The sequence below is a fragment of the Sinohyriopsis cumingii genome, chromosome 2 (assembly GCF_028554795.1).
Source record: "Sinohyriopsis cumingii isolate HCF-2022 chromosome 2, ASM2855479v2, whole genome shotgun sequence".
Lineage (NCBI taxonomy): Eukaryota > Metazoa > Mollusca > Bivalvia > Unionida > Unionidae > Sinohyriopsis > Sinohyriopsis cumingii.
Window position 1 is genome coordinate 165,986,685 of NC_142962.1, and position 21,751 is coordinate 166,008,435.

General features: G+C 36.3%; 1 protein-coding gene across 1 annotated transcript in view; it reads right to left on the minus strand.

Annotated features, from left to right (window-relative positions):
- Window positions 1-290: 290 nt before the first annotated feature.
- LOC149806253 (phosphatidylinositol 3,4,5-trisphosphate 3-phosphatase and dual-specificity protein phosphatase PTEN-like) overlaps window positions 291-21,751 on the minus strand; it is a 100,515-nt gene continuing 79,054 nt past the window's right edge. Inside the window, exons 8-9 of the mRNA XM_089951197.1 lie at window positions 20,948-21,145; window positions 291-20,418 (exon numbers count right to left, since the gene is read on the minus strand). Of these exons, the coding sequence (XP_089807323.1) occupies window positions 20,050-20,418; window positions 20,948-21,145 (567 nt within the window). The 3' untranslated portion in view covers window positions 291-20,049. The remainder of the gene's footprint in view (window positions 20,419-20,947; window positions 21,146-21,751) is intronic.

Here is a 21,751-nt window from a genome sequence, read left to right on the forward strand (position 1 = left end):
TACAATAGTGTCCACTGAATAGTTAAGAGTCAAGAGTCTCACTAGGTTCATTTACAATAGTCCATTGAATAGTTAGAGTCAAGAGACTCACTAGGTTCATTTACAATAGTGTCCATTGAATAGTAAGAGTCAAGAGTCTCACTAGGTTCATTTACAATAGTGTCCATTGAATAGAGTCAAGAGTCTCACTAGGTTCAATTTGATTTGGTATACATAATTTACACTCTCTTCTTATCCACTGACTTTTAACTCAGGATATATTTACTGGTAAATAAAAACAAAGACAAATATATATAAAACTAAGCCTTTTTTAATATTACTTTTATCATTATCGTCTTGATGAGCTGATAAAATAAACAATATGTCCATACAGAAATGATGACATATGATAGGCATGTGCAACCTGCATTTATCGGGTTACCTGTGCATCGTATGGGTGCATTTAAAAATCACTTTCAGGCCTGCACCCTGGAGGAAGTTGGAGATGCCTAATATGTGTTGACAAATGCTTTCTGTCAGTCAGGGATACATGGGATGACACTACTATGTTCAAACAATAAAAGTGAACTACTATAAACTAAATGCAAGAAGACTGACCACAGCTGGGGAGCTTGCCCTGGCTGTGACTGACCTGGTCAGCATTCTTTAAAGTTAGCATGATTTCCTCAGATAATGATTTTAGTACAATAGCCTACTTTTTGACTAAGGAGACACAAGTTTGGTAACAGTTTTAAATGTAGCAGTCATTCACATAGAGAGCATTTTTACATCTGAATATATTAGATGAAAAATATAACACGACAATTCATACTCTCATTAAAAATTTTCAACAAAAACATCAACAAAACTGTGTTGCGGTGGTGCTTGTACTTTGTATGCCCTAAAATTGTCAGAAATAAGTATCATAAAATATTTCTGTGCAACAATATAAACGTCCATAGTAAGATATCAAAAATAACACTGACCAAGGCTATCTCGGTTGATAGTGTTTCTGAATGAACATGACTGTAATATATACCAATATGCCCTATACTCAAAATAACTAATACAGCAAACAGTTTCTAAACACTTCAACAATTTTACAAATCTAAAATATAAAGGTCTACATTTGTTTCAGATAAAAATAGGAAATTAAGAATATTTTTTCATTACAGGCAAATTAAAACAGACATTCAACTGTGTTGGAATTTTTCCAATTTTGCTGCTTTCCTTAATAATAACTGTCCAGAAGAACAAGTAATCCAATAATACAAGTTTAACATTAATGAAAAAAAAAGAAAAAGGCTGTACAGACTGGAAAATAACTGACACAATGAAAATCTTTAACATCCCTAAAAGATAGGTACTGTATTTGAAAGCTCTAATTTTATACTTTGTGAGTTTTTAGACAATAATTATGATAACTTTTTTTTCATGCTATGTAAATTTTAAGACAATATTCATGATTACAAAGAATTTGGAATATAGTTATACAATGAGGACATGTGAAAATCTTGAGAATTCCAGTGTTTTAGGGAGGAATACGTATATCATAGTCTAGTGCTCTGTTCCTATGCATGCTCGGTATACCCTATAAGTAAATGAATGCAAAAACTGGAAACTTTTTACATCAACAAAATAAATCAAAATATCATGAAATAATACAATGTACCTGACCATACGAAGCTTTCACTGCTGTTTTCACCTATGCCTGTTTATCTAACCAATAAGTTTCAGCAACAGTATTTAACCAATGCAGACTGCACAGACCCAGCTCAGCTGTCACATAATACATGCGCTGGCACATCTGGGTCTGTGCAGTTTATAATGAATACTCAGTAGAACAAACAACATAGACCCTAATCTGCAGGCACATTATGCATGCGCTGTCACATATGGGTCTGTGCAGTTTATAAGGAATACTCAGTAGAACAAACAATATAGACCCTGAAATGCAGGCACATTTTGCATGCGCTGGCACATCTGGGTCTGTGCAGTTTATAAGGAATACTCAGTAGAACAAACAACACAGACCCTGATCTGCAGGCACATTATGCTACAGCAGATCATGACCTTTCAGTTTCATAGAAGTCAATAACACAGTAGCTACATGTGTCAGGATAAGTGTCTTCATTTGATCTGAAAAGCATCACAACATTAACATAAAATTTGGCATCAAATATTGAAAACAAGAGTCCCTTAAAGGGAATGGCACTCTACTGTATGAAAAGAATTTCTATTAATTGAAGTTGACCATTTGTTCAACTGCTGCTTGCTGAAAGCATCTTTTGTACTCCTCAGCTTTAAAATGATTTTCAAACAAGCTGTTGTGGTGGACATAGATGCCAGATAGGCACCAGTCTTCTGGTGGCAACCCCATGTTGATCTGACTTTCAATTTGGCACCATTTCCACTTAGGACAAAGTATACATCAATGCAAGTCTTTTGGCCAAAACTTCATGTCATGATATCATTCTCTCTGGAACAAGAAGATTTTCATGACGGTCATCATGGCAGTCATATTGGATGTATGACTGGCACCATTTTCAATTAGGACCAACTAGGTACCATGTGAAGTGTGTTGGTGAAAACCATATGTTGAAATAGCCATCCACTTGGAAGGAGTAGAAACTACAGCTACCATGGTGTCCATATTGAGGGTCAGTAATTTTCATTGTGGACCAAGTCGATGAAAGCCCTAAATCAAACTTACTTTCCCTTTAAAAAAGTATAGCAAAAACAAGATTTTCAAGATAGCTACATACTGGAAATCAGATTAGCACCATTATAATTTAGGATGAATAAAACATTATAAGAAGCCTTTTTTATAGAGAAAAACACATTCATTTTAGTGAAAACAAGAGTTTCTAGCTAGCCACTGTGGCAACCATATTAGACCCCAGATTAGCACCATTTTCACCTAGGATCAACTAGACATCATGAGAAGCCTTTCTGTGAAAACCCCACGTCAATACAACTTTTTGATCTGGAGGAGTTACTACAAGATTTTAAAGATGGTTGTCATAGCAGCCATAAAGCACTTCAAAACAGCAACGTTTTTATTTCAGACCAACTAGACACCATGTGAAATCTCTTAGTGAAAATCAAATAATACAACCATCAAATGACATGACTATCAAATGATACGACCATCAACTGACATGACCATCAAATGATATGACCATCAAACGACATGACTATCAAATGACATGACCATCAAATGACATGACCATCAAATGATATGACCATAAATGACATGACCATCATATAACCATCAAATGATAAGACCATCAAATGACATGACCATCAAATGATAAGATCATCAAATGATATGACCATCATATGACATGACCATCAAATGATAAGATCATCAAATGATATGACCATCATATGACCATCAAATGACATGACCATCAAATGATATGACCATAAATAATATGACTATCAAATGACATGACCATCAAATAACATGACCAATGATATGACCATCAAATGACATGACTATCAAATGATAAGATCATCAAATGATATGACCATCATATGACCATCAAATGACATGACCATCAAATGATATGACCATAAATAATATGACTATCAAATGACATGACCATCAAATAACATGACCATCGGTAAGACCATCAAATGACATGACTATCAAATGATATGACCATCAACTGACATGACCTTCTGATTATTGAATATGGCTGAATCATATATGTCAAAATACCTGAAATGAAAATATCCCTGAAGTTAATAATGTCTATAAAATTAGCCTTTACGATGGCTGACATAGGTGATCTTGACACTATGACAAAAAGTCTATTAAGGTAACCTGACCAAACAGTAGGTAAAAATACAAACGTCTGCCTTACACATCACCTCTATTAACCAACTGACTTAGAAAAGTCTACCATGGTTCCATTACTTAAATGTCTTAGACATGTCTACCAAGGTTACATTACTTAAATGTCTTAGACAAGTCTACCAAGGTTCCATTACTTAAATGTCTTAGACAAATCTACCAAGGTTACATTACTTAAATGTCTTAGACAAGTTTACCAAGGTTCCATTACTTAAATGTCTTAGACAAATCTACCAAGGTTACATTACTTAAATGTTTTAGACAAGTCTACCAAGGTTCCATTACTTAAATGTCTTAGACAAATCTACCAAGGTTCCATTACTTAAATGTCTTAGACAAATCTACCAAGGTTCCATTACTTAAATGTCTTAGACAAATCTACCAAGGTTACATTACTTAAATGTCTTAGACAAATCTACCAAGGTTACATTACTTAAATGTCTTAGACAAGTCTACCAAGGTTCCATTACTTAAATGTCTTAGACAAATCTACCACGGTTCCATTACTTAAATGTCTTAGACAAGTATACCAGGATTCCATTACTTAAATTTCTTAGACAAGTCTACCAAGGTTCCATTACTTAAATGTATTAGACAAGTCTATCATGGTCCCCTAAACCAAATTCTTCTAGAAACAAACCCCTGTTAAGCAACCACCTGTCATAGGAAACCATTTTGTCACACCCCTGAGCTGGCTGCCAGAGAAAAGTTTGATTAAAGTTGAAACTGCACAACATTTTTGATATTCTTAACTATCCCTCTCAGCTGACATTATAATCTTTTAAGAAATCACCAAATTTTGCCCTTTAAAAACATGTTTGATTCTTGTGCGAACCAGAAATGGCAGCACCATGGAATTTTTCATTCTGGGCATCGCTCTCATTAAATTTCAGTTTTCACCCTCGAACTATTACTGTTTCCTTAAAATATTTTCATCTTTCATACAAATGTCTCTTTACAAACTAATGCATACATGATCCTAGGTGGAGCATGTTGTCCTTGATATAACTGATACATACTTGATCCTAGGTGGAGCATATTGTTCCTGATATAACTGATACATACTTGATCCTAGGTGGAGCATATTGTTCCTGATATAACTATACATACTTGATCCTAGGTGGAGCATATTGTTCCTGATATAACTATACATACTTGATCCTAGGTGGAGCATATTGTTCCTGATATAACTGATACATACTTGATCCTAGGTGGAGCATATTGTTCCTGATATAACTATACATACTTGATCCTAGGTGGAGCATGTTGTCCCTGATATAATTGATACTACTTTGAAAATACATGACACTAGTGGTCATCAGCAACTAGGATGGGAAGATCAGCAGACAACAAACACCAATTTGTCCTAGTAAAATATGTTTCTTTGAGGATACTTACCCAATCATAATACCTTAGGTGAACTGCTACCACCTCACAAATCCAGCCCTCCCAGATACTACTTTTAGCTAAAGGGAGCTAAATGTTTTCTGCCGAGCTATGTGACAGTCATGCTGACTTATCTCCCAATATGTATAAGACATGAAGGCATAGCCTAAGAATAGGTATCTCCCAATAGGTATAGGACTTGGAGGCATAGCCTAAGAATAGGTATATCACAATAGGTATAAGACTTGCAGGCATAGCCCAAGAATAGGTATATCCCAATAGGTATAGGACTTGGAGGCATAGCCTAAGAATAGGTATCTCCCAATAGGTATAAGACTTGGAGGCATAGCCTAAGAATAGGCATCTCCCAATAGGTATAAGACCTGGAGGCATAGCCTAAGAATAGGTATCTCCCAATAGGTATAAGACTTGGAGGCATAGCCTAAGAATAGGTATCTCCCAATAGGTATAAGACTTGGAGGCATAGCCTAAGAATAGGTATCTCCCAATAGGTATAAGACTTGGAGGCATAGCCTAAGAATAGGTATCTCCCAATAGGTATAAGACTTGGAGGCATAGCCTAAGAATAGGTATATCATATTAAGGTATAAGACTTGGAGGCATAGCCTAAGAATACATCAGTTACTACTGGAGCAGAAGGCACCTCTCTATGGATGTAACTGCATGGAGGCAGGGAGGGTGTATGTATATTATGATTGGGTAAGTATTCTCAAAGAAACATATTTTACTAGGAAATATTGGTTTCTTCTTTAAACACATTACCCAATCCTAATACCTTAGGAAAATAGGTAAGAAGTGGAGGGAGGTACATCCCCTTACCCCAAAGCAAAAGAATGTGGGCTCCGATCTCCATCTGAGCCCAAATGATGTTGGTTAGCGAACAGTTCCAGTCGAATGATAAGCTGATGGCAACTGCTCTAACCTTGTGAGCTAAAATGTGTAATAAATTTCTTTGCACTAGGGTTACTTCCCTTTAAGCCAAGCAAATAAACCACTTAATCCAGGACGAGATAGTTGGTTAAGGTAGCACTTGAACATCAAACTGGGCCTTGCATGTGGCCTTCAGTCAGCTGATGTGTCCAGACTAGACCAAGGCTTCATGACGAATGTCAGGTTGTCAGTGGAAGGAAGCCAATTTTTGGTGATGAAAAGAGAATGCCATCATGAATAAGACAAACCTGTCTTGTCAGAACTGCACCTAATTCGGGTCTGCTGATAGGGCAAGTATTTCACTAAATCTGCCTGCCGTCACTAGAACCACGAAGCAGGTCTATGTATGGTAGGTGTGCCAGGGATATCCTTGAAAGTAGTTCAGATATGTCTTGTTCAGCCAGTTAATACCCAAGACAGGTTCTACATGGGGCAGAAGGTTAACGTTTATGGTTGTCTATACTCAAAGTCGGAGAGTAGGTCGGACAAAGTCCTTGTTTTGTCTGATATACTCTCTTTTGTGATGAAGGTGTCAGCAATCATACTGTGTGAGCTTTCTCTATACGATGAGCCAGAGGAAGTTAGCTATTGCAGTACTGATGCCTGGAGAGGTATGATAAGTCTGTTTGTGAACCACTAGGTTAAAATGTGCCATTTGCCTTCGTATGCCTTCAGAGTGAATGGCATTCTTGCTAGGGCAATTCTCTCCCCGACTGGTTGTGAAAATTGTTTATTTCTGCGAGCCATCTTCATATGATCCAGACATGCAGGTTCCATAGTGGAATAGGAATGGAACAACTGTCAACCTGGTTGTTTGAGCTGATGAGGGAAAATCTTAAGTCCCCATGGAGTTCCTGTTGCGAGACTGATGAGGTCGTTGATCCACGATTTCTCCCATCTGAGTGGTGCAATGACGATAAGGCAACACTCTAATTCTCTTGCTTTCTCTTATCACATTTTTGGAATCAGGTGTTGGAGGGGAGGCATTTGCATCTAAGCTGTTTCCATCAATAGAGCATCAACTGCCTTTGCTTCGAGTCCTGGACCAGAGATACGAAGATTGGAAGCTGGTATTCCACCTTGTCCCAAACAGGTCCACCAATGGTTGGTCCCATTGAGTACATATCTGAATGAAAACCAAGAGAAGAAAAGACCATAGTTAATTGCTCCAGGACAAAGCTTCAGCTAGTACGTTAGAGTCCTGGGATATGGCAAATTTGTATGTGGATTTTGTTGTTGAAAACACCACTTTAGCAAGTCCTACAACAGGATGTAAAGGTCTTGGGACTTGGTTCCTCCTTGTTATTTGAAGTCATCACTGTAGGACACAGTTCATTTTTGTTATCTGAGATAAATCACCACTGTAGAGTTGTTGGACAGGGAGAATTCCCTTGCCATGTAAATATTCCTGCCGCCAGTGGCCGTCATCTCCAAAAATTTTCATATGATGATGTCATTCCTGGGAAGAGCATGCACCAATGGCTTCCCAAAAGGATGGTAGTAGGTGGGATCCCCAACCTTCCACACTTGCCTTGGTACAGACTGTAATATTGGGTGGTTGCACTTGAAGTTGTAGTATACCTGCCATGCGTCAAGTTATGTTGCCCCAATCCCACAGAGGGCATTTTACAGATGGCGAGAGGATGGTCCAGTGGGCAAACTTTAGGACTCCATTCAATCGTTTGAAAAGGCACAAAGGAAAGAAAGCAATCAAGGACCATGAGGTCCACTAACACACAGATCTAACTCAGTGATGTTTCTACAGGATGTCACCCAGGTAACTTGATGTTGCTACCATACAAATGGTCCAGACATGCGCCATTAATCAATTCATCAGACGAGTGAAGCCTCAGTTGCCAATGCTGAGCCCAAATGGGAGTGCCCTGAATTGGTATATAATGCTGTAGGTCCATAATGATGGCAAAGTCTCCCTTATGGATGGCATTCAAAATGCACTGTGGTTTTTCCATAGAGAACTAAGGGGCATGGATGAATTGATTGAGGTAGTGTAGGTCAATGACCAGACACGGAGTGCCATTTGCCTTTGGGACCAAATAAAGTCTAGAACAAATGATAGGACCCTCTCATTGCTATATCCACTTTGGTATGTTAAAACTGTGGCTTTCGCTAGGTGAACCTTCAACAAGATGGTTTCAGAGGAGTTTGTGTCCTATGAGTGGCCCTTGGGTCCTTTTGTTGATTTCCCATCCTATCCCTGTATCGATGCTGTGGTTGTAGAATGGAGAGAAATTGGTCTCCTTGGCGACTTGTTTGACTTCTTCAATCTGGCCGTGAAACAGAAGGTTAGAGGATAAAGTCTGTGCTCTTAGCTTGGTCTTATGGTATTTTTTCAGGAAAGTGCAGGCAGAGATCATTTAGTTATGTTTTGCCAAATATAAATTTTTAGCTGCAGTTAAGGCATTGGCCAAAGTGTGTTGATTGGTCTATTCAGTACTCAGGCCATTCTTGAGACCGACTCCCTTGCATGCCCTGAAGTATTTGAAGTCAGAGAAGATAAGCTATGTTCCATCTGTTGGAGGATATCCATAGAGAAGAAAGTCTAACATCGAAGCCACATAGATTGGCAGGCAACTTTTAGCTTCCTTTAGCTAAAAGTAGTATCTGGGAGGGCTGGATTTGTGAGGTAGTAGTAGTTTTCGTATGTATTATGACTGGGTAACATATTTAAAGAAAAAAATAATCCTAACAATAAAAAAGCACAAATTTGTTTTTCTTTAAAAAAATCAGTATTTGATGACCTTTATCAATTCTGGAAATCAGCATTATAAGTTCCGGATATAAATCAAACATGAGGACCAGGCGCACATACATTTTGTAAGAATACAGGTAGTACATACATTTTGTAAGAATACAGGTAGATGTATGTATGTATGCAGTCACGGACATTCTTTCTAGTTCAGTTCTCTACTCAGGATACGCAGACTTTTTGTTAAATGAAATAAACATGCATCAATATCTTTCAATATTTGTGTTCCCAAAAAATTACATTTCTTTTTAAAATGCACATCACATTTTTGTAATGTCAGGTCTAGTAAAAGTCATACATGTCAGGTATGCACATTTATTCATATTAAATATAAATTGTTTTAAAACTGAATATTGATAATGTTAACCTGATCCAATTTGATCGTGATTATTGATTGCTCTGCACCTTCACTTTCATCAATAAACTTTCAGAAGAAAATTATCGATGACTATTGACATTACAATGGTGGCCAGGTACTAAACCGGGTCAAGAAAAGAGAATGTATAATCATCACAATAAAGGGTTGTATGAATTTGTTTATCAACATATGTAGCTTTCATTGTGACATCACAGCATGCGACATTCAATCCAGATTGTACTGGATCACACCTGCAGATTGATCTTGTCCAAAAATGTCCACATACTTTAACACTGATTTTGCAGTAGGTACTTCTAGGTGCGTGTAAATAATGAACTTCCAAAGGAATATGGATGTATGAGGATTCAAATAAAGTGAATTATTGCCATTTAAAGGTATGTAGAATCAAATTCTAAAAAATGGCAACCATTACTGAAACAATCGATAATGAATGCACACATGACCTGTATAACTTTTACTATATAATAAATCATGATTGGATTAACTGAATGGCATGTCAGGTATGACAAACCAGGATTACATTAACTGAATGGCATGTCAGGCATGATAAACCAGGATTACATTAACTGAATGGTAAGTAAAATATGACAAGCCAGGATTACATTAACTGAATGGCATATCAGGCATGATAAACCAGGATTACATTAACTGAATGGCATGTCAGGTATGACAAACCAGGATTACATTAACTGAATGGCATATCAGGCATGATAAACCAGGATTACATTAACTGAATGGCATGTAAGATATGACAAGCCAGGATTACATTAAATGAATGGCATGTCAGGCATGATAAACCAGGATTACATTAACTGAATGGCATGTAAGATACGACGAGCCAGGATTACATTAACTGAATGACATGTCAGGTATGATAAACCAGGATTACATTAATAAAATGACATGTCAGATATAAAAAATAGGGATTAATAATTGAATGGCATATTGCAAAAAACAGTATTTTCCTTTTGAATATAGGTACTTTAACTGAACTGCATGTAGCAAGACAGTATTAGTCGTTTGAATATAGGTACTTTAACTGACTGGCATGTAGCAAGACAGTACACGTCGTTTGAATATAGATACTTTAACTGAATGGCATGTAGCAAGACAGTATTTGTCATTTGAATATAGGTACTTTAACTGAATGGCATGTAGCAAGAGAGTATTTGTCATTTGAATATAGGTACTTTAACTGAATGGCATGTACCAAGACAGTATTTGTCATTTTAATATAGGTACTTTAACTGAATGGCATGTAGCAGGACAGTATTAGTCATTTGAATATAGGTACTTTAACTGAATGGCATGTAGCAAGACAGTATTTGTCATTTGAATATAGGTACTTTAACTGAATGGCATGTAGCAGGACAGTATTAGTCATTTGAATATAGGTACTTTAACTGAATGGCATGTACCAAGACAGTATTTGTCATTTTAATATAGGTACTTTAACTGAATGGCATGTAGCAGGACAGTATTAGTCATTTGAATATAGGTACTTTAACTGAATGGCATGTAGCAAGACAGTATTTGTCATTTGAATATAGGTACTTTAACCGAATGGCATGTAGCAGGACAGTATTAGTCATTTGAATATAGGTACTTTAACTGAATGGCATGTAGCAGGACAGTATTAGTCATTTGAATATAGGTACTTTAATTGAATGGCATGTAGCAGGACAGTATTTGCAACGTGAATCTGAATAATTTATGTTAACTATATGGTATCTAAGCATGTCAAAAATGGGTCAGCACATTTACCAAACTATACAAATTTTGACTGGGATCTTGGTAGCTATAGATATTTCTCATTTTCAGCTAAATGATAATTCTCCAATAAATTTGGTATAAAATATATTTAACAATCAGAAAATGGGAAAAACATACCAGACACCCTGAGATGCAGTGGTACTTTGAACTGTACCATACTTCTATGTTTAGTTTCAATAAATAATAATGGTAACAGTTCCAAACATTCATTCTACAGCAACAAGAACTATTCTTTCATACATCTCCATCCTTACTGTTAGTAGGGTGAAGAAAATAAAACCTACTTCATTGAATCTGCCAAACTTCATACAACAAAAAAACTTCATCTTACATGACCTTCAGGTCATATAAAACATATACACAATGGTTTACCTCGACATATCTATCATTAATTTAGAGTCCCTTAAAGAGACAGACACTCTACTGGCCAAAAAGAAATTCCATGTATTCAAGATAAGACTTTTAACTGATGCATGCCAAAACCTTCTCTGATATTCTTCACTAATAACAAGATTTTCAATTAGCTGTTGTGGATGTCACTTACGACTAACAAAACACAAGTCTTCTGAGGGAAACCTCATGCTGATATGATGCTCTATTCGGAGGAAGTAAGAACAAGAATTTCAAGATGGCAGCCATGTTGGCTATATTGGATGGGCACCATTTTTATTCAGGACCAATTAGACATTATACAAAATCTTTTGGTTAAAGCATAATATTGATCTGATCAGCCAACTCTGAGAAGTAGCCATGAAAACTGTACTTTACAGATCAGCGTCATTGTCATTTAGGGCCAACATCATCATAATAATAAACTCCTTGCTGATAGAACCATTTTTCTGAATTAGTGATAAGATTATCAAGACAGCCACTGTGGTGGCCATATCTAAGCAGCATGATTTCATTTAGTGCCAACAAACATTAGAAATCATTAAATAAAAACCCATGTTGATACGACCATTCAGGAGTAGCTATAACAAGATTTTCAAGATGGCTGCATGGTGGCCATATTGGACGTCAGATTGACAGCATTTTCATTTAGCACTGGGTAAACATCAAAGCGAAAACTCCATTATATGACCATCCATTCAGGAGTAGCAATAACAAAATTTTCAAGATGGCCACTGTGGTTGCCATACTGAATATCCGAGCAGTACCATTTAGGACCAATTAGACCATGAAATGAATCTATTTTAAAGTTTCATGTCAATCATTCCAGTAGTTTAGGAGGAGTAGCAATAAAAAACGTCTGCTTAAGGATGGACGACAGACATCTTATAAGGTCTACAATCAGTGGAGCTAAAAACATGGAAGGATGGAAGGACGACAGACAACAGAACATCTCGTAAAGTTTATAACCAGTAAAGCTAAAAACAGGTTTAGAGGGACAAGCAATTTAAGACATTATAATTTACTCCAACAAAATACATATACAACTTTTGGCCTCTTTAATGACTCATGGCAGCCTATTAAATTAGTATGTTTAGAAAGTAGAACAAACTATAAAGTTAAAATAATTCATGAACATAAACTATCACAAGTATTTTTTTTTAAAACTCAAACAAGAATTTATAAATGGGGCAGCTCTAATAGCTGTCAATGATATTATTTTTACACAAAAACTGTACCCAAATGAATACAATTAGACCCCATCACTAACATGATGCAACCTAAGTCACACATGAGTCATTACTGTGTTGAATGTTATCTGATATTCGGAATATGAAACCTTACCTAGGTCGTCTAAGCATACAGTCTTGTACAAATTTTGGTTTCAATTCATGGAAGTCATTCAAAAGTCACTGAGCAAAAAACAAAATTAGCAAAATGAGACATGACCAGACCAATGAAATGAAATGATGTCTCCTCCTTACATCAGGCAGGGACATACAAACTGGTTTCCACACACACACAATGTACAAGTTAGACAACCAGATTTCAATACAATTCTGTCTTATTTGAACCCAATGAACTGCAGTGTTGGTTACAAGCAGTCTTAAGAACTTTATAAACTCATAGCAAATGTTTCACTTAAGGGAAATGGAAACTCTTTCTTACGATCGATCAAGTGCTTTTAATCATGTGTCCATCTTCAAATGATTCTACCATGCACAATAATGTAAAGTATTGGGAATATAAAAATGATGACAAAGAAATAATCTGATATGAACTGGATGATTTGGAGACAGAATACACAGATCTATATCTGGTTTAATGGCATATCAGCAGAAACCCAGCTATACAGTGCCAAATAAAAGTAGTTCTTAAATTAGATGGGGAAATAATGTGACAGACTAAATATAAACCATTCCAAAATAAACAATTTCCTACCATTTTTCTGAACATATCCAGTAAAAAGAGAAATATGTACTACATTAGAAGGAAACCATTTTTATACACAAGGTCAGTGCCTTCTACATTATTTGAGAATGAATCATAACTTGCAAGATCTAATATTTCTTCTCATCAGCCAGTACTTATCCAGATATATTAGGGCCTGTATCCACTTGTATACTATCAAATAACTCCCCACCCAGTAATTATCCAGATATATTAGGGTCTGTATCCACTTGTATACTATCAAATAACTCCCCACCCAGTAATTATCCAGATATATTAGGGTCTGTATCCACTTGTATACTATCAAATAACTCCCCACCCAGTAATTATCCAGATATATTAGGGTCTGTATCCACTTGTATACTATCAAATAACTCCCCACCCAGTAATTATCCAGATATATTAGGGTCTGCATCCACTCATATACTATCAAATACCTCACATGCCAGTAATTATCTAGGTACAACAGGGTCAGCATGAATTCATATAGAACAAGTACTTTCCTGCCTTTTTTGTCTGGAAATTGTGGTTTCATTTGTTTGAACTTTAATTTAAAAAAGAATGTTTCACAATTCAAACTGTTCTATGTTTGAAATGCTAATAATTAAGCTAAATTTTACTGGCTTCCTAAACTGATCACAGGTATATTATAGTGCAACATCTTTGCAAGAACAATGTTTCTGTTGTGTATATTTGCATTAACATTCAGGTAGAAAGCTCTGTGTCTGTCAGAGAGAATAAAGATACCATGCATATCAATATCATAACAGTAATTAGTGGCATGAAACAATAATTAGTGCTACAGAATTGCTGACAAATGAACTATTTTTAAAGTAATCTTTGCCTTTTCAAAAGTAATTACAGTCTGTTGAGTTTATGTTGGGTAATGCATATGTATACAACAAATGATGGCACTGCAGAATCAAGCTGTCCCCTCTTTACAAGAATAACATTTAAGATGGGATGAACAAATATGTATAAATATATCCTGGACATGAAATAAAACTATGGTCTAATTAAACACAAGTTCAAATAATGTTATTTCAGAAGTTTGTTAACATTAACAAAATATTTACAAAATGTCATCTCTCTCATACATACAAAACAATGGCAAAAATGGTGACAGATGATGGAAAATTCAATGACATTTTCCTGAGCTTCAAGTAATTCTTAATAAGAGAACATTATTTTTAAACAATGTATATACCCTATACAAGCATAGAGAATATAATGTTTGCACAAAATTGGCACTTTTAAAGTCCTTATTTTGATTGCCTTGTAAGTACAGGAATTATTGTTCTATGGATAAACACACAGCCTAGAAATCATACAACTTTAGAGGGAGCCGGAGAGTTTATATCAACCTATTAATAACAGTGTTACTTTTGAAATGTCATTTCTGATTGGTTAATCACTTTTGAAAGGTCATTTCTGATTGGTTATAAGTGGGAACTAAAGCACAGACTCAATGACTGAGCTTTATGTTCTCCAGGCCTGAACAATGTTCACAGTTAAGAGCAGTTGTGCTGCATTTATCCAGTCAATATCCATTTAATCATACATAGTGGAGACGTAGTGTAGTAGATACTAGTACAGAACAGCTTACTAAGTGGAGATGTAGTGTAGTAGATACTAGTACAGAACAGCTGACATGATTTTTCTTTTTCTACAAGAATTGCAATGGGCAAGATGAAGAGTGTGAGGCAAGAATTAGGAAGAATACCTCAACTGTCTCACCACACATTCTGATGGAGCTAGTTCTTCATGCAGAGAATATCTCTGTATGCTACAGTTTCTTACAGAATTGTATCCACCAATCACCACAGATTATGTCAATAAAGTGGGCATGGTTTACTGCTGATGACATATACCATAGAATTTCACTGAGAGAGAGACAGGGAGAGCATGGTGAAGCACTTAGATATCTATGTCAATAAATCAGGATATGCTTTTGTTTCCATAAATAAAAATGTACGATAACAAAATGCCAAAAATGCATCTACTTCATTAGAAAGATATATTGTATGAAACAAATCAATCTTGTTTTATCCAAATCAACAGAAGCTTTATAAAAAAATTCTTCCAATATATAATCAAAATAAAAATGTTTTTTTTCCTCTGGAACCCATTTCTAAATTACTCAATGAATGTTTTAGTCTTTCTATCAGTGGTTTTCATGTACAAGCTATCAGAATGTCAATAACTGATTTCTCACAACCCTCACAGCACATGCACACCAAGTTGCTGTGGCGTATTACTAATTACTTACTCCCCCCCATGAGTCAATGTGAAGTGAGGTGAATTATCTACTCTGCTGCAATAGGCAGAGAAATGAAGAATGACAAGAGCTGTACTATAAGAGTGAGACTAGATCTACTCAAATGGTAATCCATATAGTCATTGTTATTAATTTCTAGAAAATTACTGAAACTTTGAGACCATATTCATCCCGTCAATTACATACTAGCAAACTTTGTAAAAGCCCAGGGACAGCCGCATATTCATTATATATCTAGCCTCTTGTGATATGTATGCATTCCAGAACATTTTTAAAAAACTCACCAAACCACATAATTATGACAATGAATGTGTTAACTTGGTTTTAGAAAACTGAGTTTCTCTGACAAACCTGCATATCTCTGACAAACCTGTATATCTCTGACAAACCTGCAGATCTCTGACAAACCTGCATATCTCTGACAAACCTGCATATCTCTAACAAACCTGTAGAGCTTCAGATAATCAATCTCAAACAAACCAGCAGAGCTCTAGATAGGATCTCACACAAACCTGCATAGCTCTAGACAAACCTGCAGAACTCAAGATCTCACACAAACCTGCAAAGCTCTAGATAAGCATATCTCAGGCAAACCTTCATGGCTCAGAAAAGCATATCTCAGGCAAACTTGCAAAGCTCTGGACAAGCATATCTCATGCAAACCTTCATGGCTCAGAAAAGCATATCTCAGGCAAACGTTCATGGCTCAGAAAAGCATATCTCAGGCAAACTTGCAAAGCTCTGGACAAGCATATCTTAGGCAAACCTTCATGGCTCAGAAAAGCATATCTCAGGCAAACCTTCATGGCTCAGAAAAGCATATCTCAGGCAAGCTTGCAAAGCTAATGGCAAGCAGCACATTAGCATATCTTATGCAAATATGATTTTTTTATGTGTTCAAAGAACACAAAATCTAAGCAGTGTAATCATAAGCATTTAGTCCAAAGATATTAGCTTATTTCTAAAGCTATATGCATTGTAAATGTTTAATTCTGGTACATTCAATCCATTCAAAGTATGAAATTAAGACAAGTTCAGACTGTTCAATGCACATATGAAATGAGAGTCATGGTCACAGAGCTTGTGACAAGTTCTCAGAGGCACTGTAAATATATTGATGGATAAGACCCAATCAAATTAATGAATAGGACCCAATCTTGATGGATAAGACCCAATCAAATTAATGGATAGGACCCAATCTTGCTGGATAAGACCCAACCAGATTAATGGATAAGACCCAATCTTGATGGATAAGACCCAATCAAATTAATGGATAAGATCCAATCAAATGAATGGATACGACCCAATCAAATTAATGGATAGGACCCAATCTTGATGGATAAGACCCAATCAAATTAATGGATAGGACCCAATCTTGATGGATAAGACCCAACCAGATTAATGGATAAGATCCAATCAAATGAATGGATACGACCCAATCAAATTAATGGATAGGACCCAATCTTGATGGATAAGACCCAATCAAATTAATGGATAAGACCCAATAAAACTAATGGATAAGACCGACCCAATCTTAAAAGATAAAATCCAATCAAATGAATGGATAAGACCTAATTAAATGAATTGATAAGACACAATCTTGATGGATAAAACCCAATCAAATTAATGGATAGGACTTAATCTTGATGGATAAGACCCAATCAAATTAATGGATAAGACCAACCCAATCTTGAAAGATAAAATCCAATCAAATTCATGGATAAGACCCAATCTTGATGGATAAAATCCAATCAAATTAATGGATAAGACCCCATCTTGATGCTACTAAAACCATTCAAAAGTAAAATACCATATAAAAATGTTAAGTTAAAAACAAATACATGAACCAGATTATAAACTACCCATGGTTCTAAACCAGTGAAATAACTACGCAATTCATGAGGTCTAAACCTGGGAGTAAACTATTCATTAAAATTTTATCTAGAGCACTGAACTTGCATTATTAATTCCATGACTAAGTCCCTTTTTCCACTAACAACTGCTTACACTCCTCTAGAGCACTGAACATGCATTATTAATTCCATGACTGAGTCCCTTTTCCCACTAACAACTGCTTACACTCCTCTAGAGCACTGAACATGCATTATTAATTCCATGACCGAGTCCCTTTTTCCACTAACAACTGCTTACACTCCTCTAGAGCACTGAACATGCATTATTAATTCCATGACTGAGTCCCTTTTCCCACTAACAACTGCTTACACTCCTCTAGCACACTGGACTTGCATTATTAATTCCATGACTAAGTCCCTTTTTCCACTAACAACTGCTTACACTCCTCTAGAGCACTGAACATGCATTATTAATTCCATGACTGAGTCCCTTTTTCCACTAACAACTGCTTACACTCCTCTAGAGCACTGAACATGCATTATTAATTCCATGACTGAGTCCCTTTTTCCACTAACAACTGCTTACACTCCTCTAGCACACTGGACTTGCATTATTAATTCCATGACTAAGTCCCTTTTTCCACTAACAACTGCTTACACTCCTCTAGAGCACTGAACTTGCATTATTAATTCCATGACTGAGTCCCTTTTTCCACTAACAACTGCTTACACTCCTCTAGAGCACTGAACTTGCATTATTAATTCCATGACTAAGTCCCTTTTTCCACTAACAACTGCTTACACTCCTCTAGAGCACTGAACTTGCATTATTAATTCCATGACTAAGTCCCTTTTTCCACTAACAACTGCTTACACTCCTCTAGAGCACTGAACTTGCATTATTAATTCCATGACTAAGTCCCTTTTTCCACTAACAACTGCTTACACTCCTCAAGAACAATTCATCCTATGCAAAATATACAATCAAATTAACATACTGCAATTTTTTACAAAACTAATTACTTCTAAACCAAGGACTAAACTGTAAATCTTATCTACACCTGACATGCATTACTGACTTCCTGACTGGTACTCATTCTCAGTCTTATCTACAGCTCCTACTTGGATTACTGACTTCCTGACTGGTACTTTCTCAGTCTTATCTACAGCGCCTACTTGGATTACTGACTTCCCGACTGGTACTCATTCTCAGTCTTATCTACAGCTCTGACTTGCATTACTGACTTCCTGACTGGTACTCATTCTCAGTCTTATCTACAGCTCTGACTTGCATTACTGACTTTCTGACTGGTACTCATTCTCAGTCTTATCTACTGCTCCAACTTGCATTAATGACTTTCTGACTGGTATTCATTGTCAGTCTTATCTACTGCTCTGACTTGCATTACTGACTTACTGACTGGTACCCATTCTCAATGTGTGTGTGTGTTTGTGATTTGGATTTTTAACATAGCTTTAACAATTTTTCAGTCATATCGCTACGGCATCTGCAGTGTGACAGTTTATAGTGATGTCTAGCACTGGGGCATCAGGCCACCCAGTGACATTATTCTGACTCCAGGCTGACCAGTCTTAACACTAACCTCTTAATGCTGAGCGTCAAACAAGGCAGCTGTTATTACCATTTTTGCAAGTCTTTGGTATGACTTGGCCAGGGAAAGAACCCACGACCTCCCGCATCTGAGGCGGACACTCTAACAACTAAGCCACCAGAGCGGTCCATTCTCAATGTTAATAACAACTTACATAAAAATTACAGAAATAAGTGTAAATGGTGTTGATCATGCCACTATGCAGTAAGAAAACAAACACCATGCAGTTGACATTGTGTGGAAGATGAAGTAAAAGAAATATGAATAAAAAATTAAACTCAGCAAAGACTGCCTTTGAAATGCAAAGATTATGTAATTAAAGAAGAAATTTTTCAAAAAATCACGACTTGTTAAACAAAATGTATAACCAACTTGGTATGGATGGCATTAACTTCAACATTCATTTTTGATGAGATAACAAAAATATATTTATATTCTTTGAATGAGTGATAAAAGATATACTGATTTTTTTCTGGATAGAGGTGAAAATCAAAGGAGCAAAAAGTATTGTTTTTGCCAACATAGTCCTCTCTACAATAATGGAGATACTAAAAACAATTCACTAATGACTTCTTTAATTCATACTAAAATTTGGACATAATGACCGCCTGTTAACTGGTCTTGTTTCAGGCCAAGAGGCAGATGTCAAGCTCCTCAGAACACGTGCAATATGACAGTGAACAAGATGAATACTCCTGTCACAAATTCCTTGTCCAACACCCGTGAAAATATGCTGCCCTGATGAAAATCCATGCACACTATCCACATCAATTACGAATCTGATACACACATTTCTAATACTTATAATTCTAGTAGGCCCCAACAGAGGCATGCTGGACAGTACAAGACAATTAGAGGCAAGGGTCCCTCATACTGAGCTGACCTCACACCCCTCCCATTCATTGTCTGTGTCAGTATCTGAAAGGTCTTCTTCTACTTCATTATCACTAGCATCTGTTAGATGTTCTGAGCTGTCAGAATGGCATATTCCATCCCGGTAATTGACTGGAGGCACTGGCTTATCTCTGTGTACCGCCCTCAAGTTCGTGGAGTTAGGGGTGGGTGGAAGGCCACTGTTCATGTTCAATGTTGGGTAATCTCTTAGGCTCAATGAGGAAAATGAACTGGTTGTGCTCATGTCTTTTTTAACATTAGAAGCACTTAAATCTGATATGCACTCATCTGTAAACGATCGCTGCCTTAATCCCACATAAGGATATGTGAAATACAGCTTTACCTGAAAAGGGACAAAAAAGGGACAATAATTCAGTCATATTGGAACTAAAATACCAAGTCAACTATCATAACCAAAGTGACAGCACTGTTTCATTTAAATGCAGAGAAATGCCCAAAAATAGCACTAACAAAATCTGCAAGTTTTGGCATTTTTGGTTGACAAATAACTTCTTAATTAGCATGACCATCTGACATCTCATGAAAATTACCTGACTGGTTATTTCATTATCTCTTTGTTGCAATATAATTTTATCCTGTTATTGTAATTACAAAAATCCTCAAATATGTTCAACCTTCTTGTTTTACCAAAACTGCGTATTCTCCAAAAACACAGTACAAGCAACAAAATCTTTAGATATAAAAAAATGTGTCCAGTGATGACATTAAAGATTATCTAAAAAATGTGAGATTTATAAAATAACAACAGTATCTATTACAGAGGGAGCCTACAATTTCCGACAAACACAAAACAATGCTTCTCTGCATGCTTTTTGAACAATACTTTGACTGCTGACAACTTAGATACATACCTTGAAATTGGGATTATAGAGTTTATGTGATTTGTCTTTATTGGCTTTGTCAAGTTCGCTCTTGGTAAAAGTGAGAGTCAGAACCTCTTCCTGTCCTCTGGCATCATGTTGAGCACCAGACCCATTCTGCTGTGGTTTCACTACTTTGTCCTTTTCATTCACAAAGAATGTGTTGAACCAACACTGAAATATCCGTTCCTGAAGTAAAAAGGCATTTTATCAGTAATGGGGATTACATACTGAAGTATCTATTTCTCAAAACTAATTATCATTTGGAAATAATAATTTGTAATACGCAAAGCTCTAATACACTAATTAGTATAGATAATTGTATAAAATTATGCCAATATGTTATTAACTAGACATTCTACATGCATACACACAAAATCAAAATTGTTTAACAACACAATGCATTAAACAGACAAAATAAAACATGACCCAATCCACACCTGAATGTAGAGTCACAAAGTAGTGTTTACCCAGCTTTTGTACTCACATACCTGAGTGTAGTCACAAAGTTAAGTGTTCATCCAGCTTTTGTATTCACACACCTGAGTGTAGAGTCACAAAGTTTAGTGTTCACCCAGATTTTGTACTCACACACCTGAGTGTAGTCACAAAGTTTAGTGTTCATCCAGCTTCTGTATTCACACACCTGAGTATAGAGCCACAAAGTTTTGTGTTCACCCAGCTTTTGTACTCACAAACCTGAGCGATCTTTGAGTCCAGGAACATTTATCGGAACAAATGTTTAGCATAGTCTCCAGCTGATATAGGTAGATTGTGTTCAACAAGAACACTCAC